Below are 24,203 nucleotides of genomic sequence, written 5' to 3' on the forward strand. Positions count from 1 at the left end.
ATAATTTTTACTTTTCTTCTTCTTCTTCCTACTAAGCTATCTATTGTCTCAAAGAGTTTAAGTTTTTATACTAAATATTTTTTACCATAAAGACATCCAAAAGAATAGCTATAGATAAACCTGCTTAAAATATAGCAAATTGAAGTTACAAAAGTTTATTTTTATAAAAAGAAAAGGTAGCTTTTTTTTTTTTTTTTTTAATGAATGTTGTCTTTTAAATACTCCATAAGTGTATTCTTTTTTATTACATGCTAAAATTCGAATATAGCAACTAGAAAATACGAATCAAGTCACTCAAAACTCAAAAAAGAAGGATGCAAAAACTGAAATTTTTACAATCTCAAAAAGGAAAAATTCTCAAAAAGATTAAATGAATCGGTGATATTTTTAATTAGAAAAGAACTATTAGAGGAAACAGATTATTCAATATTATAATCGTTTTTCAAAAAAGTTAATTTAAGAAATGTCAACAAAAATCCATATATATCTAATATGGCTTTTAATAAGCCGCCCCTGAACAAGAATCCATATATATCTAATATGAAATTAATCATAAGTTACCCTGAATAGTAATTGTATCAGATGTCAAGGACTATGATAGACATTAAATTATTTTCTCATAAAACTTAGAAATACTCAAGCATAAGATCTTCTGCCTCTAGTTCTTTAGAAATTACTAAGTAGGAATGACTAACTCGCTCAAATAATACTATACAAAATAGTGTGATCAACTATCCTTTTAGCTCAACTTGACATTTATCATTAGAAAATAGAACTTGAAAATTGGATCACTTTGCAGCTAACAACCTTGTCAAAGTTTCTTCTTGGGGCTTGATATCTCCTTAAATGCCGATGGACAGAGTTCACTTACGGTGCATTTTGCACAGCGAGGTCTCAGGGGAGTACATATGGTCTGTCCAAAGCCTACCTGTAAAGGCCATAGCCACAAAACTGAAGCAAGAAATAACCAGAGGGGAGAGAAAATTCATCTTCAGTTGAGCTAAACTTACTTTGAGTAGTCCAATTTTGGAGTCAAAGTTAGTTTTGAAAATTTGTGGTAAAAGTAAGTCAAATGTACCTTTTTGATAAATGAATATTTGGAGAAACATTGAAGACGAGTAAAAATAGTTTCTATTCTGGAGAGTGGATATGATGATCAACTATGCTTCAGAGAAAGAATGATGGGAAAACATACCAAAAGCAAATTAATGGAAACCCATTCTTCTTTAGGAAGCCATTGCTGCAAGGAGACCCTAGTCTCTTCGGGGAATCTTGTTCCCTGACAGAGTAAAACAAGTAGGAACGGAGTGCTGTGAGTATTTTTTATAAGAAAATTATTGGTTTCAATCTAAACATATCGTTGTTATGCATTTCTCACATCTGACTAAGTGGGAACGGTGACATTTGAAATCAGAAGGAGCTGTTAAATGCTCCTTCTTTTTTTGTTATGAAGGGAATAATATTAACGAAGAGGAAACCGTACACCAAAATATTATCTTCTACAAAAGATACCCAATCTTCTATACAAATAGGGACATCATCAGTACACCAAAAGGCAAAATAGTCACAAAAGGCTATTTTTCAGCTTTACAAAGTGATAGTCAACCCCTTCAAATAGAATTAACATACCTGCTTTGTTCCAGGCCGTGAGACCCAACCAAGCCGATTGCTAACACGATGCACGTGGGTGTCTACACAAATCCCTTCAACTTTGTTCCATGCCATAATCATAACCTAAAGGAAGATGCTATTTTGAATAACTTAGAAATGTGCAGTGAAAGGAAAATGACAGAAGCATACTCCCTACCAAGTGAGCTATCTTCGGACCAACACCTGGAAGTAGAAGCAACTCATCCACTGAACTAGGAATGTCTCCATCATATTTAGAGATACATATCTTTGCAACTTGTTTTAGGTGCTTAGCCTTCCTTGTGTAAAATCCAACCTGACAATAAAAGTTGTTAAGTCATTCGGTGTGAGGGCAAATGACAAATCTTTTTGGGACTAAAGTGAATAAAGTAATATCATTAAACTGACATCATTGAGCACATACCGGGTATATCAAGCTCTTTATGGTGTCTTCATCAGCTTTATCCATTGCGCCAGCACTCAGCAAACCATTTTCGAGGAGCCGTTGAGTCGCTTCTGCAGATTCAGAGGACATCATTACATACCAATAGGAAGTCATAGAAGAATATCACAGCCTCAAAAAATTGCGGAACACTTTCAATGGAACAGATTAATGTCTGACTTCAAGTAATCATCTCCTCAAAAGATGGATGTGAGAGAGCTTCTTGAAATCATCTTTTTCTGCTAATCATATATTGGTATCCTCCTAGTCATCCCATTTTGATAAACTTGTTTTTTATGACAAGTTATTCTATGAGGATGCGGGCATAACGGAGTGGACAAGATTGGAGTGCCTCCGTAGTGGACAAGACAGGGAAGCGAGACTGAGATAGTTTGTGCATGTGAAGAGGCGAAGCATAGATGCCCCAGTGAGGAGGTGCAAGAGGTTGGCAGTGATAGGTCTACGGAGAGGTAGAGGTAGACCGAGGAGGAGCTGGGAAAGGTGATTAGACAAGACATGACACATCTTCCACTCACCCATCCTAACTAGGAAAGGATGGAGGTCAAGGATTAGGGTAGAAGCTTAGTAGGTAGTTGAGCAATTTCTCTCTTTTGGAAATCATGGTTCTAGCTTAGAGTAACTTATCTGCCGCCTCTTCTTCTTACCAATATTATTGGTATTATTATTTTATCATTATCTTATTCTTCAAATTTATTATTACTGTTGTTTCTTCTACTTTGGCTATCTTTACTATTTTTGTTGTCAATACTATCTTCTCTTTGATATTTTTATCATAGCTTTTTACCCTTATATTTCTCAAACTTCCTTTGAACAATGCTTTTCCTGAGGCGAGGGTCTATCAGAAACAACCTCTCTACCCTGTAAAGGTAGGGATAAGGTTGGGGTACAACCCACCCTCCCCAGACCCCACTTGTGGGATCACAGCGGGACGATGATGAGGGCGTAGCGGAACTGGGTGTATCAGACAGAAGTCGCTAGCAACAAAAGCAAGGAGTTTGCTATACTCGGTAAAAAGATCTCGGATGATGTATAAGATCAAGATGATTTTGATGACAAAAATAAATAGAATTTAGGTAGTAAGATGACAGAGATATCAGAGTAATCTCTAACATAGGAAGAGGAAAACATATCTGGATAGGTTACTAACAAGTTCCAAAGACACAACCTATCACAAAAAGAACATGAATGTAGTCCTATAAAGAGATAATCACATTATTAACAAGCATCATATAGCTGAAACTTCCAACACTAGTAATCTCAACACTTGCCATGTGTAACATGACCCTTGGTCTGGCTTGATAACAATGACCCAACCAGTTCAGCAAATCTTCTTTCCTGATGAGATTGTGAACAGAAAAAGTGAAGAAGAAAATAGTAATCAACATCAGCATCCACATCCTTGCAGCAACTACAAAATAACTAAGTTGTAAAGATAAAAAATGTATAACATCCTATCAGAAGTGTTAAATTATTATACGAGCTTACTCGTAAAAAAAGTAAAAGGACACTTTCGTTCTCAACTTATTTTTATATATGAGCACTCAGTTCTAGATTACATTTTAGATAAAAAAGGACACTTTCGTTCTCAACTTATTTTTGTATATGAGCACTCAGTTCTAGATTACATTTTAGATAACTTGCATCATTTAATTTTCAATTCCTCTCATTGGATGTTACATCTCATCTTTCCCTTATTTAGATGTTAAAAATGTCCTTCCCACAAGACCATAAGCCTAAGAGCAATAAGCTGAATTTGTTGCCAAAGAGGACTCCAGTGTCTTTAGATGCTAGAAAATCACCTCCTTGCTTGATAACTAGGGGTCGGTTGGTTGCTGGTTAGAGTTATGCAGGGTTTAATTATGCATGTATTAGTTACTCCATCTTCTATCATGCATAAAATAATACATAGATTTCCTTATAACTTATACATGTATTAGTTATGCGGGATTCTAAATCTCCAACCAAACACCGTATTTGGCGTGTTGAATTTTATACATAGCAAAAGAATGCTACCAAACATGGTACAAGTTATGCAGGTTTTCAATACATGTATAAATCAACCCCTAACCAGCAACCAAACGACCCCTAAATGTAGTTAACACCTTTTAGAGAAAACACAACACAGTCAAAGAAGACAACCACTAACCAAACGTCAAGTCTGCAAAGATGTATGCACCTTAGGTTGAAGAGAAGTCATCCCTTCATCCGTGTCAATGGAGTCCACAGGCGCATGTTCTGATGATCTCATTTTGCGTATCCCTTCAATGACCCTTTCCCAGTTGGCAGGAGGTTGAACTGCATCAAATTTGCCATATTTTAGTCTTACTATCCATAAAGTTTGTTAAACATGAGAACTATCCTCAATGATTAACAAAAAAAAAAAAAAGGCAGTTGCAAACAAATAAGAGAGCTAAGTCCTTTTTCTTTCAACAGCAGAATCTACATGGAGATATAGCTAACAAATAAATGTGCAACGTTCAATATCAATATGAAAACTAGAACAGCAGAAATATAAAAGATAAGGAAACAGAAATAGTCTTGGTACTCACTTGACCGAGAATAAATATTGTCACTTTTATTTGCAAAATCTTCAATGTCTGGATGCCTGAGAAACTGCAATAAGTTGAAAAAACACATGATTTGTTTTTACTCTTGCAACCTCAAGAACCAAGGATAGGATCTATAGTAACCGATATTTGAAATAGACTGTGAAGTACATAGACCACAGAAAAAAATTCTCTTTTGCGAAATGGTCTTTCCCGGTTTCTCTTTTTGAGAATACAACAAAATAATCTTAAAGTCAAACCTTGTAATAATTACTTCAATTTTAATAATGTGCTTGATCACTCTCATAGGTCATTCCAATCTTTCGGAAGCAAAGTTGGACAATCAAATTGGATCGAGTGTACAATTAAATGGTGCGAAGAAATGGAGCAAAAATTCATAATCCAGGAGCTCTTAAGAGCACCCCATGTTACATGGATTTGATAGAGTATTAGAACGGACATGCATAAGATACAGATAGGTTCACATTTTTTTCGTTTTTAATGTATCATGTAGGATCCATATAAAGTTCCCGTACCTACTTCAAAACCCTTTTTTTTTTTTTTTGTTTTTGAGAAAGGAGAAAAAAAAAAAAAAAAAAACCCCTAATAAACCCTTTCAACAGCCACATTTAATATGAATGTAAAGCTAGAATGATGAGATACCGGTATGTCAAGGAAAGATGAAGAGACCACATAATAAACCCTTTACTAGTTATCAGTAATGCTCGTTTTCTGTCTCTAACAACTTTTCGAATCGACCTATTTTTATCTTTATAGCATGCTGCTTTAATGTTTTAATCTATTCAGCGGGAAGTCCAGATGGATTGAGGTCACAAGGTGCTGCTAGTTCCGCTGAATAGTCAAAAGGAATATAACATTCTAAACTGACATAGGAAGCAATATGCAAACTTCTATAGCTACTTCCATCTAAACTCTTCCCTTTTTTTGCAAAGACAAAATAACATTTCACATATCGTTTTACATAGTTTAGATTCGGAAAATCCATATCCTTATTATTTGGCCTTCCATATCATCTTATGCAAGATCATTTTCTTAGTCGATCTTGAAAAACCTGAAGATTTCTGAAAAATCCATCAGTATTGACTACTGTCTAAACCACTACCATAAGCTTCTAATATACTGATAGTAGGACCGTATAGCAGAAACAAGATTTCAAGATGACAAAGGAGAGAATTGTCAGTCCTCCAGGAAAGTTACTTGGAGATATCATAACTTCTTTAGTTCTATAGTATACAGTGAATTCTATCACCGGAGATTATCATTAGAGTAATTAATCTTAAATAACCGCCCACCAAAAAGAATAGGTAGCAGATGTATAATAGTATGTATACAAGTGTGTAACCATGTATAATATGTGTATATCGGCTAGCGGCTATAAATATTTTTGCCCAAGTGGCCAAATGTGTAACTTTTCCTTACCGACATTCCCAGAATATTCTACAGTTACATTACACACTCAAAAGGTTTCCCCTCAAATTCACAACCCTTTTGAGGGAATGAAAATCTAGTCTTTCTATAATCCAACAAACTAATGCTCAATCAAGCCAGTAAGCCCCTCAGGTGAAAAATCAACTAAATTGTACTCATTTCAAGAATTCCCAAGGAGAGGGCCACTGTATGGTTAACTCACTTGATCCCAAGACAACATAATGCACTCACAGGAGTTGGTAGATGCAGAGGCGGATTTAATAGATAAGTTATGAGTTCATCCAAATCCAATATTTTGGCTCAAACCACGTATACGTGCAAAAATATTCGTACAAATAATAGATTTCGGACCAAGAAAGTCGAATGAATTGTGGTAAATTTGAGAAGTCGAATCAGTAATGTTCAGGTTTTGGATCCAACCTCTGTATGCATATTAGCTTGTCTATGTAACAACATTCTAACAAATATCGTTGATCTACTTCAGGGTGGCTCCCAATCAAGCTAAATTTTCTTTCACACAAATTTCATCAGAAACATGATAAGACCAAGCAGCATTACGAAATCAAACCTTTGCAAGATAAAAGAATGATCATAATCAAAAACAAATGGAATCTCCATTTTTTAGGAGAAGAAAGTACCATACTTTTTCATCCGGAGATTCTGTCTTAACCTCTTTGGCTATAATTTCCACTCTCCTTTTTCTCACTCTCTTCTTAGGAACAACGCCAACAACTTCAGAACCTAAAATTAACGATTTTTTTGATGACTACATAAACCCTTCATTCCAATAAGACATACCACAAAAGAAAAAAACAAAACTCTTCTTTACAAGGCAAAAAGAAACACATTCAAGCTGAAATTCTTCAAGGTTCAATACCAGAAACTAGTTATACTTTGACAATTAGCAAGAAAATGTCCACATTCAGGAAAAAGATTACACCTTTAAGCTGAATTTTAAGGACCCTTTTTTTTTGGGATAATTTTTCACTTTATTTTAAAATTAGTATTTGACCAAGAAAATTACAAATTCAACTTGAAGTTGGATTCCAAATTTGAAAACAACTTATAGCTTGTTTTCCAACTCTATCTTCATCGTTCCAAATAAAATGCTCTATTCTCTCCTTTGCAAAAAGTATAACCAAACACAACTCTGTTCGTCTTCAACTCCAACTTCAAAAATTTCAAATAAAGTGAAAAATATTTTCAAGGACCCGTTTGCCATGAGAATTATTCACTTTTATCTGGAATTCTTTTTCACTTTATTTGAAAATCAGCGTTTGGCCATGAAAATTCAAAATACATACCTGTTTTCAATTTTTCACTTTCGGTACATTTAAAGAACCAAATATATTTTTGCCAAAACTATAACCAAACAACTTCAAAAATTCTAAATAAAGTGAAAAATATTTGGTTTCTATGACTAAACGCCTACTTAATATTTAGCTTGAAAAAAACATCGACATTCAGGGAAAAAGATTGTTTAAGGTGAATTTTAAGGTTAAAACTTGAAATTAGATGTTAAAAGTTCAAGATATAAATAACAAAAAATAAAGGAGCATTACACAGACAAAACAACACATTCTTGCAAGAATTTTAAAAGCTATTTTTCATTTTTGGGCACCTGGGTTTTGAAGTACAGGATTTTGTCGTGCTTTTGGCATTGCTGTAAAGGAAATGAATCGAATTGGCAATGGAAATGAAGAGAGATATGCAGTGTGTCTAAGAAAAGAGAGTGACATTTTTGGAGGGACTGGCCTGAGTTTAAGCCACGTCTCTTATATTGAAAAGTTAGAAATTGCATTTCTTAATTCTGTTGGGACAGTTAGGCTCTACCTTGTTGGCATCATTTAAGTCGTAGAAAAATTATAAAACTATGCCGTTATATTTTGTGTATATCATTTAAAATAATTCTATATGTATAGTATATACAACTCGAGCAGTTTTAGTTCTTTACTAGTGAATTACATTATACTAGATTTAAGAAATGATAGTTTTATAAATTTAAGGGATAAGTTTACGTGAGTCCCTCAAATTTGGATTTGTAACACTAACCTGCCTCATAGTTTACGATACGGAAAAGGGTCAAATAACCCCTGTACTATCAGAAAAGGGTCAAATACCTGTAGTTATACTTTTGATCAAAATATACACTACCATTATACTTTCGGTCCAAATAATCCCCTCCATTATACTTTGCCACAAATTTGGCCTTCATTATGACGGAGGGATACATGTCAAGCTTAGAATAAAATGATCCAACCCCAATTTAAATACCCGATTTTTTTAAAAATCCACCTATTTAACCCGACCCATTTTCTTTTCTTTTCATCTTCTTCTCTCTTCAATACCTGAAGCTTCAAACCTTGCTCTTTCATGATAGTTTTATCAATTTAAAAAGGATAATTTTAGAGAAATCCCCCTAAGTTTGGATTCCTAATACCAATCTGCCTCATAGTTTATGATATTATGCTTACCTTCCTTGTTCTGATTTTTTTTGTAACCATTCTATTAACTTATTTATCATAATAAATATAAAAAAAACAAAAGTTGACGAATTTAAACTTTACTTATATGTACTCTTTTATTTAACAAATGCTTTAAGAAAGAAAATCTAAATAGACTCCTCGATCTTCAAAAGTTTCTCTTAATAGTACTTGACATAAAAAGACACCGTTAATCACCATTAATCCCCATCTGGTTAAATTAAAAGATCTTGAAGATAATTTTTACCAAATAATGAAGATGACAATGAAAAATGGGACAGATTTACTTCAATATCATAGCGGACGGGGTTAAACCATCTTACAGTAACTTGTTTTTACAACATAAAACTCGAGATAAACCTTATACAATAACACAGCACCATGCAGTAGATCTATTGTGCAAAAGTAAAACCATAAATAAGCATAGAGTTAGATAAGACAATTCACATGTTTGGAAATTTGTAGAAGGTGAGTTAATCATCTTCTTTCTCATCCTTCACTCGAAGATTTTTAAAGTTGATCATGGAGCTGGACGGGATGGGCTTCACATGGACCCCGATACTCTCAATGCCACAATGATTCTCAGTGCCATGAAAACCACCAAAAAGACGATGATTTCCTAACTGAAAGTCGAAGTCGATTTCATCATCAGTCGAAGGTCGGGCACACCCAAATGGTCCGTAGGAACCTTTGTTGGTTCCAAATCTTATACTTCCCAGATATGTATAATCGGCATTATCTGTATACTCTGTCAATGTTTTGAAATAACCGCTTATGGAAGTAAGAAATTCTGATGAATAATCAAAGACAACTGAAAAAATGTTTCCACGGCGTTGACTACCATGCTTGTCTGACCGGACTAAGTTGCCATTTTCACAAAACAGGAACTGAAGTGCAAAAACTCTGAGTTTGTTGTAGGTAACAACTATACCAGCTACTTGGTCTCGTCCCTTGTCATCCCAAATGGTTCCACCATATCCTCCCGCTGGCCCAACCTTGGTCATATTCATATTCTCTCTTGCTTCTAAAAACTAGTTGGAAGATCTGCTTATCTATTAAAAGCACAAATTCAAAGCAAAATGTTAATCATTTTACCCTTTCAAAATAGATTTCGCATTGGACAATAATCATTTAATTATTTTCCTAATTTTTAGAACTTTAAAAAAGGACAGCCCGGTGCACAAGGCATCCCGCATTAGCTTGGGCTTCAAAAAAGTGCCATTTAAAATGTGTTAGGGTAGGGAGAGCATTGAGCCCCACTGACAACAGAGTTTCTAGAATGGGCATTTCTATCCCATCTAAATGTGTAAGACTTCCTGAAAATGAAACTGTGGAGCATCTCTTTTATAGGGGTGAACTGGCACAACAAACTTGGAAGACTCTCTGTGGACCCTTTGGCATTCTTTGCATCAATACCTCCTACAGGCAAACAATGGTTAGTTGGTGGAAGCACAGAGGCCATAACCCTATCACTGCTTTCATTTCTAAATGTGTGACTATTATCACTTCTTGAGAATTATGGAGATCAAGATGTGGTACCAAGTATGGTAGTGAGAACAAACTTGAAAGAACTATATCCCTCATCTCTTCTACTATCTCCCTTTTGGTAAGAAATGAATTCAAGAATATCAAGGTGGGCACTAGCTAGAGGAGCATTACTCATATCCTGGATAGCTATTCTTTTCAAAAGGACTAGTTTATGAATTGGATAAAGCCACCAATGAATGTTTGAAGCTTAATTCAGATGGTAGCTGCAAACAGGATATTTGTGGTGGTGGTGGTGGTACGGTCAGGGACAACGTAGGTTGCTTCATTTTGCTTATAGCCTAGTCTTAGGGAAAGGGACTAGCAAGTGGGCTGAATCAGCAACCCTACTTTTTGGCATTCAATGGTGCTTAGATAATGGTTTGCATAATATAGAAGCTGAAAGTGATTCTAAGCTTCTAGTAGATTGTGTTAATGGCGACAACTCTACTTCTTGGAGACTGTGTGTTGAAGTGGAGGAGCTCAGGAAGAGAGGTGCAGTCAGGTTTCATTCTTAGTCATTGCTACAGAAAATGCAACAAGCTTGCAGACAGTCTGGCTTACGTGAGTCACTCACAGCCTGAGCCCTGAGACCAAATTGTATCATAATTTGTTGGATCTACCATCTTGTATCAAAGGTCTAGTGATTTGTGGGACTCGCATTATCAACATGAAAAAGTCAGAATTGGTGTTTGAGCCTCCATGATCAATGCAGACCAAGCTTCAGCATTATAGTTGTAGATTTGGTAGAAACTTTTGAAGGTACCCCACCTCTAGTATAGGTATCTCTTCATTTAGACTTTGGTTAGACTATGTTATTCTACCAGTAGCATTTCCTTCATCTTCTTGTATCATGATAGCTTAGCTATCTATCAAACTAGATCAGGGAGGCTTGTACATGTACAGCACCCTCAAATCTCATGTATTATCCTTTTGCGAGATGAATAAAATGCGCAGTTGGTAAAAAGAAATGCTTACAATTTATCTACTCGTTTTTAGTTGGTCTCTTGGTACAAATATTCACTCCTGATCACACGTGAGTTCTTCTCTGTATGTTTATGTACACACATTCATATGCCACATTGAATAGAATCATTATTCCTTTAAAAAATACCTAAAGACTTCACATAATGAACACGTAATTAATTTAGGATGTCATACACATTTTCAACAAAAAAATTCAATTAAGCTTGAAGAGTTAAGTTTAGAACATCAACAACAAGCACAAGCAAATATTAAAAACAAAAAGCTTATTTTGACTATGAAAGATCGTATCTAGCACATATTTGCACAAATATAATCATATCAGAGATTCAAGAGAACAATCTTCACAATAACAAAAGATTTAAAAAAGGGGAAAATTTTAATAATGTACAATCTAGCATACAAAATCACATTTGCTTAGCCATATTTCTTAATTACACCCGCATAGCCACTTTGTCAGGGTATACAACATTATACAACTTTATGCACTTGGAGTAGACAATGCATCAACCTTGTATAAAAGTGTATAATAACGTATAAGAGGTGTTTATCCACACTTTTACACTGGGTATACAAGATTATACAAATTTATACAAGTGCACTTTTACACTAGTATACAATATTATACAAATTTATACAAGAGGTGTTTATACACAAGAGGGATTTACACATAATGTATAAGAGGTGTCTATACACACTTCTACACAGCATAAAAGTGTATAATAATATATAAGACGTGTTTATACACATTTTATCGTTTTTTTTTTTTTTAGCAACCGCTAAGAAACTTAGTGGGATATTTATTAATAATAAACAAAAGCAAAAAACATAAGTTCAAAACAAATAAAGGAACAAAAAAGTCCAACAGTGCCGACACAACAAAAAAAACAGGTGAAAGCCTAAATTATGAAAGTAAAGACACTAGTGCTCGTCGGCTAAATTACGGCTAAGGCGCGTAAAAAATAAAAAGTGGGCTAAACCGGGTAATTATTTTATTCTAATTGTCATACAGTGTTATTTTCCCTAAAAAAGGGGAGAAAAATCAAATTTGAATTGAATAAAGGAAAATAATGGAGAATTTAAAAGGGGTACTATAATAAGACTATAATATACCTGCAGAAAACTTTGATCTTAAGAGAAACCCAAATACCAAAATGTGAAAAAAAAAAAAAAAAAAAAAAGCGAAAGTAATAGCAGCAGAAAATAAATAAGAGAGACTTACAGTTAAAAAAGGACTGAAGGTGAAATGTTGGCGATCGGAGGGTTTGGGGAAAAGAAAGGAACTTTGTTATTTAAAGTGGTCAAGCCAGAATCAATAATTGAATGTGGAAAAAACAAAAAAGTGAATCAACAAAGATAAAAGGTTAAAAGAATTGATAAAGAAACACAAAGAAAAGAAGAAGAGGAGAATATGTGAACTGTTTCGCTTTTTGAGAGTTAAAGTTCTTCTTAAAACATACGAACATTAAATTTTTAAAATTTATGAAATAAAATTTATATATTTAAAAACTATATAAAAAGTTTTATAAATCACTATAATTACTAATTTAAAAAATTTAAAAAACATAATAAAATTACGATCAAAGAACAACTAGTTTGACTTTTGAAAAAAAAAGTGTCAATCTTTTTGGAACGGAGAAAATAATATAATTATGATGTTTTTTCATGAGAGTCACAAACTATGTTTTCAAACAAAAAAATCATAAAACTTTTTTCTACCAACACAAAAGTCATTTTACTCTACATTATATTTTAGCCTTTTGTTTTATTTTGAGTGTTAAAAATAGAGACCCGATTAATGGAAGACTAACCTGATCCGATGGACTTAATTTTTGAAAAATATAGTGTATATATATTGGAAAGCGTTATACTTTCGAACTTTGTGGAGTATAGTTACTACAAGTAGTTAGTAATGCATCAGAAGGTTATTAATTTGTGAAGTAATAATTTTGTCGTAAATTCTTTCCAATTTATTGACTCCTTTAGTTGTTTTGATGGAGAAGTTGTTTTCTTGGACTATTTTCATGATACTCTGAGGAAATATATATATATATATATATATATATATATATATATATATATATATATATATATATATATATATATGGATAAGAAGATAGATACTCAGAATCAGAAAGCTTTGGAGACAATAATCACTATTAGTTTGGATGAAAATATTGAAATATGAATACAAGGAGAGAATTTGGACGGTGATTTTCAAAAGATGTGTAGGATAAGCCATTTATACATTTTGAGTTAGTAAGAAAATATTGATGGATTATCACTCATCGGAAGGATTAAAAATTGGATCGGGTCGGTCCTCTTGTAATTGATTCTATATTTATAAGATTAAATTTAAAAAAAGAGTTAAAATGCAGAGCAAAAATTTTTTACTCATCAAAAGGTGGAGTTCTCAGGCAATTGTAACTTTTTGGTTAGTTGGTGATAAAAGTTTTATGATTTTCTATTAGAAAACATTATTATGTGACTTTGATAAGAAAAAAACACAGTTACGTGATTCTTAATAAAATGTAAAAAACCATAGGGGTTTGAATTTCAAAATATATAGTTAAACAAATTTATCTAAACTTATTTTTCGCACATAAAAATAGACATCGACCCAAAACATCGAACTCTTCACAAGTGCAAATCAATCGTTAGATCCGCCACTATAAGCAACAGGAGACACACTAGCTATACTTAGGAAATTTTTATTTTGTGCCACACGTAACTGACAGGGACGGTGGAAGTAGCACTGAAAGTGGAGAGCGGGGAGGCTTTCTCTTTTATGGGAGGAGAGTATTTTGAGGAAAGGTTCAAAATACTGCCTTAAATATGCATTATATAATTTTGGGCCTTTATGTTTGTCAAAAGTTAACACTTTTATTCTTTGTTAAATATTTATGAACTTTGTTTTTTAGATTTAACGGGACTATACAAAATAATACTAATAGTGTGAACCACATTTAGAGGTACAATTTTGGTTGTTTATGTTATTATATATTTATTTTTAGAGTGTGATGCAGCTTTTTGGGCATAATTCATGGAGTATTTTTTTACGGAAAAGGGTAAAAAATGCCCTTTAAGTATCAAAAATGCTGAGAAGGCTTTGAAATGGTAAGAAGGCCAGGTTGATGGGTTATTGAAGAAGGAATGCTTTGGGTGGGGCTTGGTATCTCACATGCAACTCATGTGAATTACTTCATTCTGTTATTTTTGTGGCTTTTACTAACGAAATAATGGAACTTGTTAATTTTGAGAAATACACAAGAATGTATATTATTCACAATGATACTACAAGGATGTAGCTAAAGTTGTAGCTATCATCAAGGGATGTTTTTGGTTAATAACTCGAGTATTATTGTACCAATTCTTATGTGATCGGTCGATATTTTTCTGTATTGTTTATTGACGCAATAGAAGCTCTTTTATTTACACTAAGCCCCGGACAATATTTCTAAGGCAATGACGAGTATGCCAAACTCTCTTGGTCTGTACAGCTTTGCATTTGTTCTTTGTTTGTTCTGGTGATTAATCGTAAAGTTTATCATTCACCCAAAAAGGAAAAAAAAAAAAAAAAAAAACCTTGACGACTAAAGTGTACGCTGGCTAAAAAAACAGCGAGAGCTGACATTAGATTTAAATTATTTTAATCTTCTTAATAAAACACAAAATAATATGGCTTATGAGACACCAAACTGTTCTGTTCAAAAAAAAAAAAAAAAAAAAAAAACGCACGCACACAGAAGAAACTGTTGATCGCGGAATATACTGTAAAAGTTCGTTAGTAAATTAATATGGTCCAGCTTATATTGTTCGAAACATGAAGATGACATTTGCAATCAACAGTACATGTGACGTAACTTTGTTTTAATAAAAACTTGAAAGATAAATATCCTTACATAATTAATAACCAAACATCAATGAGTAGATCTATCATTCAAACGTAAAACCAAACATTCATATCTAGTAGACGAACTAGTATTTTGAGTTAATCTTCATCCTTAATTTGAAGATCTTTGAAATTGGTCATGGAGCTGAATGGGATGGAAAGCTTTACATAGATCCCAATACTCTCAATCGCATCGGGATTCGATATTACATAAAAAAAAAAAAACCAAATAAATTGTTTCTTCCTATGTGAAAGTTAAAAGTCTTGGCTATTAGCTGAAGTAGCAGTAGTACTCCCAAATGGCCCATAGGAACGCTTGTTGGTGCCAAAAAAATTAGGGGCGTACAAAGCAAATTGATAAATCGCACCAAATTGATTACTCAAATCAAATTGAGGAAAAAATTCGATTAATAGTTTGGTTTGACTTGATTTAATATTGAAAAAAATTCGACCATACTTGATTTAGTTTGATTTTAGCTTAAAAAAAGTCGAATCGAACTAAACCGATTCTACATTAGTGTATCATGAAAGTTAACATAAAATATGTCGTGTCACTAACAAAAGGGTGGCTCCACCACAACTGATTAGTTACTTTATAAAGTTTTCCATTGCTCTTTTGGCCATATTTTCTACTTGACAATAAATGATGTTGCAATTTTCTTTTCGTCTTACAAAGAATACGTATTAAAAAAATCGCTAATTCATGAGTGCTTTTTATAGTTTATCATAGTGTTTCAAATAGCATTGCGTTAACTAAGTTTGTTCACCATATGATGCAGGAATTATGTGTGTGCGCTATTAATCAACTATCTATAATGTCGTAGTCTATCATGAAAGTTAACATAAAATATGTCCTGTCACTGACAAAAGGGTGGCTCCACCACAACTGATTAATTACTTTATAAGGTTTTCCACTGCTTTTGTTTGCCTATATTTTCTACTTGACCAATAAATGATGTTGCACTTTTCTTCTCGTCTCGCGGACCATGTACGAAATGTATTGAGAACACATGTTAATATTATTTTAGGCCAACATCTTATCAGCTGGAAAAGTTAGTTAAGGAGTCACGGATGCTTTTTGAAACTTTGGTATGTCGATATCTTTATTTCTGTTCTTTTTCTCATAAAAAGGAGAGAAAATTTGGGTCCCTCTTTTACCGCTAGTGCAAAAGTAATTTAAATTACTTACTTTATTGTTGGAGGTTCTCAAATGTAATCATATGAGTGATTCAACACAACAATCTTCATCCTAATAAAAATAAGGAAAAATTTCATAAATATACAATTTACTCACTTACATTGCAAAAAAATAGCTCAAAACTTACATTGCAAAGCTTTAACCCACACCTATATACATATACACGTATATACACCCATATACAATATTATAACATATCTCCATATACACCCATATACAATATTATAACATATATCCATATACACCATATACAATCCTACACAATGTTATACAATATTATACACCCATAATATTATACAATATTATGCACCCATATACAATATTGTATGCCCATATAAAATATTATACATCCATATAAAACAACCACAACGTCGCCGCCCTTTGCTCCATCTCCAGCCAAACAACCTAGACCAAACACAACGTCGGCGGAATAGATCTAGGGTTTCGGTAGCGATAGGAGGCGGGGAGAGAGAGAGGCGAACTAGATCTAGGGTTTCGCGAGCATTTTTTGCCACCGCGCGAACTAGATCTAGGGTTTTTGGGAGGAGAGAGAGCGAGAGAGAAGGATTTCCATGGCGGCGGCTGCGATGTGTAGTGGCTACAGCCGCGAGATAGATTTAGGGTTTAGGGAGGAGAGAGAGCGAGAGAGAAGGACTTCTTCGGCGCCGCCGCCGACGGCGATGTGCAGTGGTGGGTGGTAGCACCGGAGGTAGAGAGAGGGGAGAAGAGAGAGAAGGCCGGGTCATTTTTTGACAAATAATTTTTGTTTAAACTGAAGATGGGCTACTGAGGGTAAGAAACTCAAATATGGGCTAAATTTGGTAGCATTGGTACCCTAATTGATACTGAGTGTAATTATCTCTAAAAATAAAGCATTAACTGTAAGAGATAGACTTACAAATACAGTGAAGGACTAAAGGTGAACTGTGGTGGAAGTAAGCTTGAAAGTGGAGCGCGTGCGCGGCGAGGCTTTCTCTTTTATGGGGGGAGAGACTATTTTGAGGAAAGGTTCAAAATACTCCCTTAAATATATGTATGCATTGAATAATTTTGGGCCTTTATGTTTGTCAAGAGTTAACACTTTTATTCCTTCTTAAATATTTATCGAACTTTGCTTGTTAGATTTGACGGGACTATATAAAAAATAATAATAGTGGAAATCTATATTTAGAAGTACAATTTTTGTAGTTTCTGCTATTTTATATTTATTTATCAATTGTGATCCAGCTTTTTGAGATGCAATTTTTGCTATTTCTTTTACGAAAAAGGACCAAAAATGTCCTTAACGCATTAGAAATGGTTAAAAAATATCCTTCTTCCACCTATTAGATCAGAATTCCCTTCCTTTCACCTATTAGGCTAAAAAAATACCCTCAACGTTAAATTTAATCCTAAAATTGCCCTTCCTTCCACCTATTTGGATAAAAAAATGCACCTGAACATTAAATTTAAGCCTAAAATTGCCTTCATTCCACCTATTTGGATAAAAAATGCACTCAACGTTAAAATCTAAGCCTAAAATTGCCCTTCCTTTTAACAAAAGCTATGTGGAATATATGAATTTTTTAATTAAATACGTAGCAATATTTTTATTGGTCCACATGTAATTAGACCCAAATTCATTCACAATTCAACCCATCAACCCAAACTTCATTTTTAAAAGACCCAACACTTCTTCCTCTTTCATTCAACATATGACCTACTTACTCAAACATCGGAAGAAACAAATGAAGAATTGACCTGCTTTCTTGTTTCAGCTATTATGGTCTATGATATCATTGTAATCTACGGATTGAAAACTTTTATACTGTGGTAGGGAAAATACATAAATATGTTTATATAATCGCCGGAGTAAAGCCCCATAAATTTTCATAAGAATAAAACGAGCTTAAGAGCCACATATTTAGAAATAATTTTTGGTTAATGAGTTGGATTGTGAATGAATTTGGGTATAACTGTATGTGGACCAATAAAAATAATGCCACATATTTAATTTAAAAAATCATATATTGCACATCAACTTTTGTTAAAAGGAGGGACAATTTTAGGCTTAAATTTAGACTTTAAGGGCATTTTTTATCCAAATAGGTGGAAGGAAGGACAAATTTATCCAATAGGTAGAAAGAGGACAATTTTAAACCATTTCTAATACATTAAGGGCATTTTTGACTCTTTTCCTTTTTTTATATCATTTTGGTATCTAGTGTACTTCTTTTATGTTGTATATCTTAGTATTTGATTGAACTTTCTTGATATTTATGATTAAAATCTTTTTTTCATTGTTTCTAAACTTTCTATTAAATCTAACAGAACACAAAATGGTTAAATATTTGGCAAAGACAACCCATTAACTTTTGACAAACTTAAAGGATCAAACTGTTAAAATTCCTGTAATGTGCCTCGTATATATGTGATTTCCTATTGGCTAAAATATTCCAAGTGTTGAACCAAATGTGTGGGCAAAAGAATTGAAGAGGGCTAAGTGACATCTTGTCGAGCAAACAAAAATAAACGACATGGTGAGAGTTAATTTCATTCGATTGAAAGTCAGAATTCGAGAGATTACCAGAACATTTTAAGACGAATAAGTTGCAATATATATATATATATATATGCACCCGCCCACTTACACTTTATGTGCGCATGAGTATGACGCCAAATCAAACAATGGGATTGAGTTTGTCCAACATATTACTTTCATCATATATATCTTACTTGGTTTGATTAACTTTATAACTCATATATACTTTATCATAGGAGATCATTTCTTTTTGACGTGGTGGATTAATTCTGAACATGCACAAGCTGTTAAAAGAGTTGGACCCAGTTAGCTGAGAAGGCTTTGAAATGGTAAGAAGGCCAGGTTGAGGGGTGATTGAAGAAGGAATGCTTTGGGTGAGGCTTGGTATCTCACATGCAACTCATGTGAATTACTTCATTCTGTTATTTTTGTGGCTTTTACTAACGAAAGCATGGAACTTGGTAATTTTGAGAAACAACAAAGATGTATATTATTCACAATGATAATACCTAGCTTAAGTTGTAGCTATCATCAAGGGATGTATTCTTATGTGATCGATCGATATTTTTCTGTATTGTGTTTTGACGCAATAGAAGCTCTTTTATTTACTTTAATTTCGCACCGGTCAATATTTCTAAGGCAATGAACACAAGTAAGCCAAACTCTGTTAGTTTGTACAGCTTTGCATTTGTTCTTTCTTTGTTTTGTTCTGGTGATTAATGGTAAAGCTTTTCATTCACCAAAAAAGATCTTGACGACTAAAGTGTACGCTGGCAAAAAAAAAAAAAAAAAAAAAACAGCGAGAGCTGATATATATTTAAATTAATTTATTCTTCTTAATAAAACTCAAAATAATAGAGCTTATGAGATACCAAACACCAAACTGTTCTGTTCCAAAAAAAAAAAAAAAAAGAGAGAGAGAGAAAAGAAAAGAGAAAACTGTTGATCGCAGAGTATAATGTAAAAGTTCATTAGTAAATTAATATGGTCCAGCGCATATTGTTCGAAACATGAAGTTGACATTTGCAATCAACATTACAGGTGACTTGATTTTGTTTTAATAAAAACTTGAAAGATAAATATCCTTACATAATTAATAACCAAACATCAATGAGTAGATCTATCATTCAAAAGTAAAACCAAACGGGCATATCTAGTACACGAACTAGTATTTTGAGTTAATCTTCATCCTTAATTTGAAGATCTTTGAAATTGGTGATGGAGCTGGATGGGATAGACATCTTCACATAGACCCCAATACTCTCAATGCAACTGACATTCGATGTTCCATGAAAACCCCCAAATAAATTTCTTCTTCCTATGTGAAAGTTAAAGTCTTGGTAACCAAATGAAGTAGCAATTCTCCCAAATGGCCCATAGGAACCCTTGTTGGTGCCAATTTTTATACTGCTCAAAACTGGACCTCCATGTGAACCACTTATAGAAGTAAGAAACTCTGACGGATAATCAAAGACAAGTGCAGCGATGCTTGCAGTTTCAGTTTTACTCGCGCCATATTTGTCCGACTTAACTAAGTTGCCATTCTCATAAAACAGGAACTGAAGTGCCACAACAAAGTCTCTGTTGTAGTAAACATAAATCCCAGCAACTTCTTCTCGTCCCTCTAAATCCCAAGCAGGTCCTACCACTGAGCCAACTTTGAGTAAGTCCATATTATATGCTCTCCTGATTCCTGAATTGTAGTTGGAAGATGAGTTATATATGGAAATGTCACACAAATACAACTTTTTCAAATGGTAATTAAAAAAAATTTATTAAAAAAATTACAACTACTTTAAAAAAATTACATAAATACAATTTATTCAAAATTTTAACTTTTTAATTACAAATATACAACTTTTTACATTCCTAAAATATCAATAATACTTAATTTTAGGAGTTACTACCATTAATGCATATCCATTTTTTTGTTTCTCTTTCTTTCAAAATCATCCTACCCTACCCCACCCCCAACCAAAAAAAAAACCATGAAAAGGGCATGAGTGATAATGTAATTTTCCAAATAAACAAAACATAATCAATTTCAAATCCCATGTTCCATCTACCGTTTTAATTTTTTTTTTTTTCCTTTCCTCCACTTTAAAAGTTTTTTTTTTCGTTTCCTCCTCTTTATTCTTTTTTTTTTTTTTTTTCACTTGATGACTGATGCAATTATTTTTTTGTGACTAAAAAAAATTATTTGAATATATTAATATTAATATTAAGAAAAGTACACGAAAAGATATGATATATTGCATAACAAAAGTACATTGAAATATACCTAAAAAAGTAGATGGTATATTCAAATTGGTAAATTAACTGAAAAGATGATAACAAAATATATGTGGATATAATAGTAGAAATTAGTATATTTAAATTTGTATATTATAGTATATAATATTACAATAGACTTAATATATGAATATATTACTCTACGTCCCAACCAATTGTACTCTACATTCTATAATAACATATATAGTAACAATATACGATATATAGATAGAATAATATATATATAACAAATACTACACTAATATACTTGTTGATGATTTTTTTTTTTTTTTTTTTTTGGGTTAAAATTCATGAATTAGCTTGCTAGTAGATTGTGCTGGAGCTTGTTTAGGTGAGCACTTATTGTTTTTATATGCATTTAATTATGTTATCACTAATATAGGGAATCTCCTTATTTTTAGATTTTTATTCATAGCAATAATCTCCTTATTTTTAGCTTTAAGTTGATCATATAATACTTAATAGGGGCAAATATGGAAAAATAAGGTTAATTCTTTCTTAATTTGCTAAGTTGACTCTTTTTTTGATCCAAGAAAAAAAGGTTAAGTGGATTCTTTTTTTGATCCGGAGGGAGTATTATTTTAGGCCTACATCTTATCAGCCGGAAAAGTTAGATAAGGAGTCACGAATGCTTTTTGAAACTTTGGTATGTCGATATCTTTATTTCAGTTCTTTTAAAAAATTTCTCATAAAAAGAAGAAAAAAAATTGGCTCCCTCTTTTACCCCTTGTGCAAAAGTAATTTAAATTACTTAATTTTATTGTTGGAGGTTCTCAAAACAAGATATTTCAACTATGTAGAGCAGGTGAGTCATTTTGATGATGTCGCAGCAAAAACCAAAGAAGTTTCTCAAAACAAGTGTACAATCCCCCTTTGTTTTTTTTTTTCCTGGTTATGTCCATTTATCCTTGGTGGTGAATTTATGTAATTGTTTCACTGTAGTTGCTTTATTGGAGATCAGTAATTTTCCTATGCTTAGACATATGGGTTTTATGTTGGAAAAATATGATTTGTTTGATAGAAGTTGGCATTAGATGTGTGGGTCTGTGCTTACAATTTATCTACTCTTTTTTAGACAGTCTCATCGTACAAATAGTCACTCCTTATACCCTGAACAACTTCAGTTTGCAAGTTCTTCTCTGTATGTTTATGCAAACATTTTCATGTACCACCTTGAATATATAGACTGGTTATTCATTAAAACTAGCAAAGTCTTCAAGTCAGGAACACACAATTAATATAGGATGCCATACAAATTTTCGGTAAAAATTTGAATTAAGCTTGAAGAGTTAAACCACCATCAACAATAACCACAAAGCATATACTCATTTTATTATATTTAGAAGAGTAAAGTAGGAAAGACATATTTAACTATTTCCAAAAGTAATAAGCTGATCTGAAGGAAATATCAGCCTTGAACGTTAGGAAAAATCACAACATTTGCTCACTATTCCTCAAAAATATAAGTTACTCCACATAAAATTAGTTTTGGGAAGAATTTAATAATGTTTTCCCTATTTTACCCTCTTAAATAATTAGTATAAAAAGAGATTTTTGTGGTTTGCAAGAAAATGAAGAGGTTTGGGTGTGTATTGTAAAAAAGAATAGAACCGAGTGCAAACTATAAAAGAATAATATGTTAGGCGTGCAAAATGCTAAGAACCCCAACTATAATCATATCAGTGATTCAAGAAAACAATCTTCACAGTAACACAAATAAAGCATTAATAGAAAAAAGAGAAAAAGAATCAAATATGAATTGAATAACAAGAAAATATAATAGAGAGAAACTTACAGTTACGGTGAAGGACTAAAAGTGAACTGTTGGCTATCAGTGGTGGAAGTAACAGGGGAGCCTTTCTGTGTTATGGGGAGAGAGAAGATTTTTGGGGAAGAAAGAAACTTTGTTATTTAATGGAGAAAATGACCAAAAGAGTTCCTTATATTGAGAGGAGGTTCAAAATAGTTCCTTAAGTTAAATTGAATAATTTTGATATTTTATGTTTGCTGAAAGTTAACACTTTTAGTCGTCGTCAAATATTTTCCAAACTCAGTTTGTTCGATTTGACGAGAATTATGGGGAAAAAAAAGTTAATGGGAACTCACATTTACAGGTACAATTTTTATAGTTTCTGCTACTTTATATTTATTTCCCGAGGTTGTTGCAACTTTTTAAGGCGTAATTTCTGTAAATTGTTTTTTTATATCTTTTTTGTATCTAGTGTTTTTATGTTGAATATTTTAGAATTTAATATGACTTTCTTGATATTCATTTTTCTACTGTTCCTATCAAATTTAACGAACTTAAATATTTTGCAGACTAAAAAGTATTAACTTTTGATAAAATTTTAAAAAATCTTTGTTCAATGCATACTTAGGAACTATTTTGCACCTACCTTCAAACATAAGGAATCACTTTTGTCATTTTCTCGGGAAGAATCAATAAAAGAATGTGACAAAAAAAGTATCAATAAAAGAAAACAAGTCAAAAAGAATTAATAAAGAAAAACAAAAGATTATAGTCTTGAGCTTGTCTAGTCTGGTTGCATATATGCCCATGAAATTCAACAAAATGAAGGAAAAAAAATCTGCGATATTAGAACACTTCCCCTTTCATCCTCTTATAGTTCACACAAATTTAGCCATTTTAGGAATACAAAAATCCAACAGTACAATACGGTATACGATTTGAAATTACACATTAAATAGGTGGGTTATCAACTAGATTAATTAATTTAGACCGAGGGTTTTAAAATATATACTCCCTCCGTCTCAAATTATTTGGCATGATTACTAAAAATAGTTATCTTAAATTATACTGTCGTTTTAGAAGTACAAGACACAAGTAATTATTTTTTCTCATTTTATCTTTAATAGAATTTTGTAATTAATGGAGATGACACATAAATAGAATGGACATTCAATGAAGAGAAATTATAACTTAGATATAAATAAGGATAAAGCGGACTTGTATAATAAAAAACGACAAGTAATTTGAGACGGAGAGAATATCTAACTCTATCTACACTTATTTTTATGCATAAAAATATAGAGTTTTATCAAAGGCGTCAAATAATTGTAGATCCGTCACTATTCAACAGGACATGCACTAGCTACTGATTCGACGCAGTGCATGAGAATGTTGTAAATTAAAAACAACTCAAACTAATTATAGGAAGGCTCTCCCATAGTGTTTGATCGCTAAATGGCTAAACCAGAGGG

The 24,203-nt window shown here is 32.8% G+C and overlaps 2 protein-coding genes across 6 annotated transcripts; both read right to left on the reverse strand.

Moving 5' to 3' along the window:
* Window positions 1-573: 573 nt before the first annotated feature.
* Window positions 574-7,887, reverse strand: LOC132062395 (endonuclease III homolog 1, chloroplastic-like). Of its 2 annotated transcripts, none has more exons than XM_059454991.1 (10): window positions 7,709-7,887; window positions 6,731-6,828; window positions 4,642-4,705; window positions 4,269-4,387; window positions 3,361-3,427; window positions 2,054-2,145; window positions 1,808-1,945; window positions 1,630-1,734; window positions 1,196-1,279; window positions 574-928 (listed from the first exon to the last, which is right to left on the reverse strand). In XM_059454991.1, exons 1-10 carry the CDS (start codon window positions 7,824-7,826, stop codon window positions 812-814), a joined length of 1,002 nt encoding a protein of 333 aa, XP_059310974.1. In that variant the 5' UTR covers window positions 7,827-7,887; the 3' UTR covers window positions 574-811. The 2 variants fall into 2 exon arrangements, with proteins under 2 accessions (XP_059310974.1, XP_059311007.1); XM_059455024.1 differs by lacking the exon at window positions 7,709-7,887 and adding an exon at window positions 6,508-6,588 and having other exon boundaries at window positions 6,731-6,820.
* Window positions 7,888-8,830: 943 nt separating this feature from the next.
* Window positions 8,831-23,571, reverse strand: LOC132062513 (inactive protein RESTRICTED TEV MOVEMENT 1-like). Of its 4 annotated transcripts, XM_059455256.1 has the most exons (3): window positions 12,301-12,448; window positions 9,412-9,622; window positions 8,831-9,318 (listed from the first exon to the last, which is right to left on the reverse strand). In XM_059455256.1, exons 2-3 carry the CDS (start codon window positions 9,578-9,580, stop codon window positions 9,044-9,046), a joined length of 444 nt encoding a protein of 147 aa, XP_059311239.1. In that variant the 5' UTR covers window positions 9,581-9,622; window positions 12,301-12,448; the 3' UTR covers window positions 8,831-9,043. The 4 variants fall into 4 exon arrangements, with proteins under 4 accessions (XP_059311239.1, XP_059311130.1, XP_059311081.1 ...); XM_059455147.1 differs by lacking the exon at window positions 12,301-12,448 and adding an exon at window positions 22,777-23,571 and having other exon boundaries at window positions 8,831-9,622; XM_059455098.1 differs by having other exon boundaries at window positions 8,831-9,622; window positions 12,301-12,447.
* Window positions 23,572-24,203: the final 632 nt, after the last annotated feature.

Source organism: Lycium ferocissimum, chromosome 1 (genome assembly GCF_029784015.1).
Source record: "Lycium ferocissimum isolate CSIRO_LF1 chromosome 1, AGI_CSIRO_Lferr_CH_V1, whole genome shotgun sequence".
Classification (NCBI taxonomy): Eukaryota; Viridiplantae; Streptophyta; class Magnoliopsida; order Solanales; family Solanaceae; genus Lycium; species Lycium ferocissimum.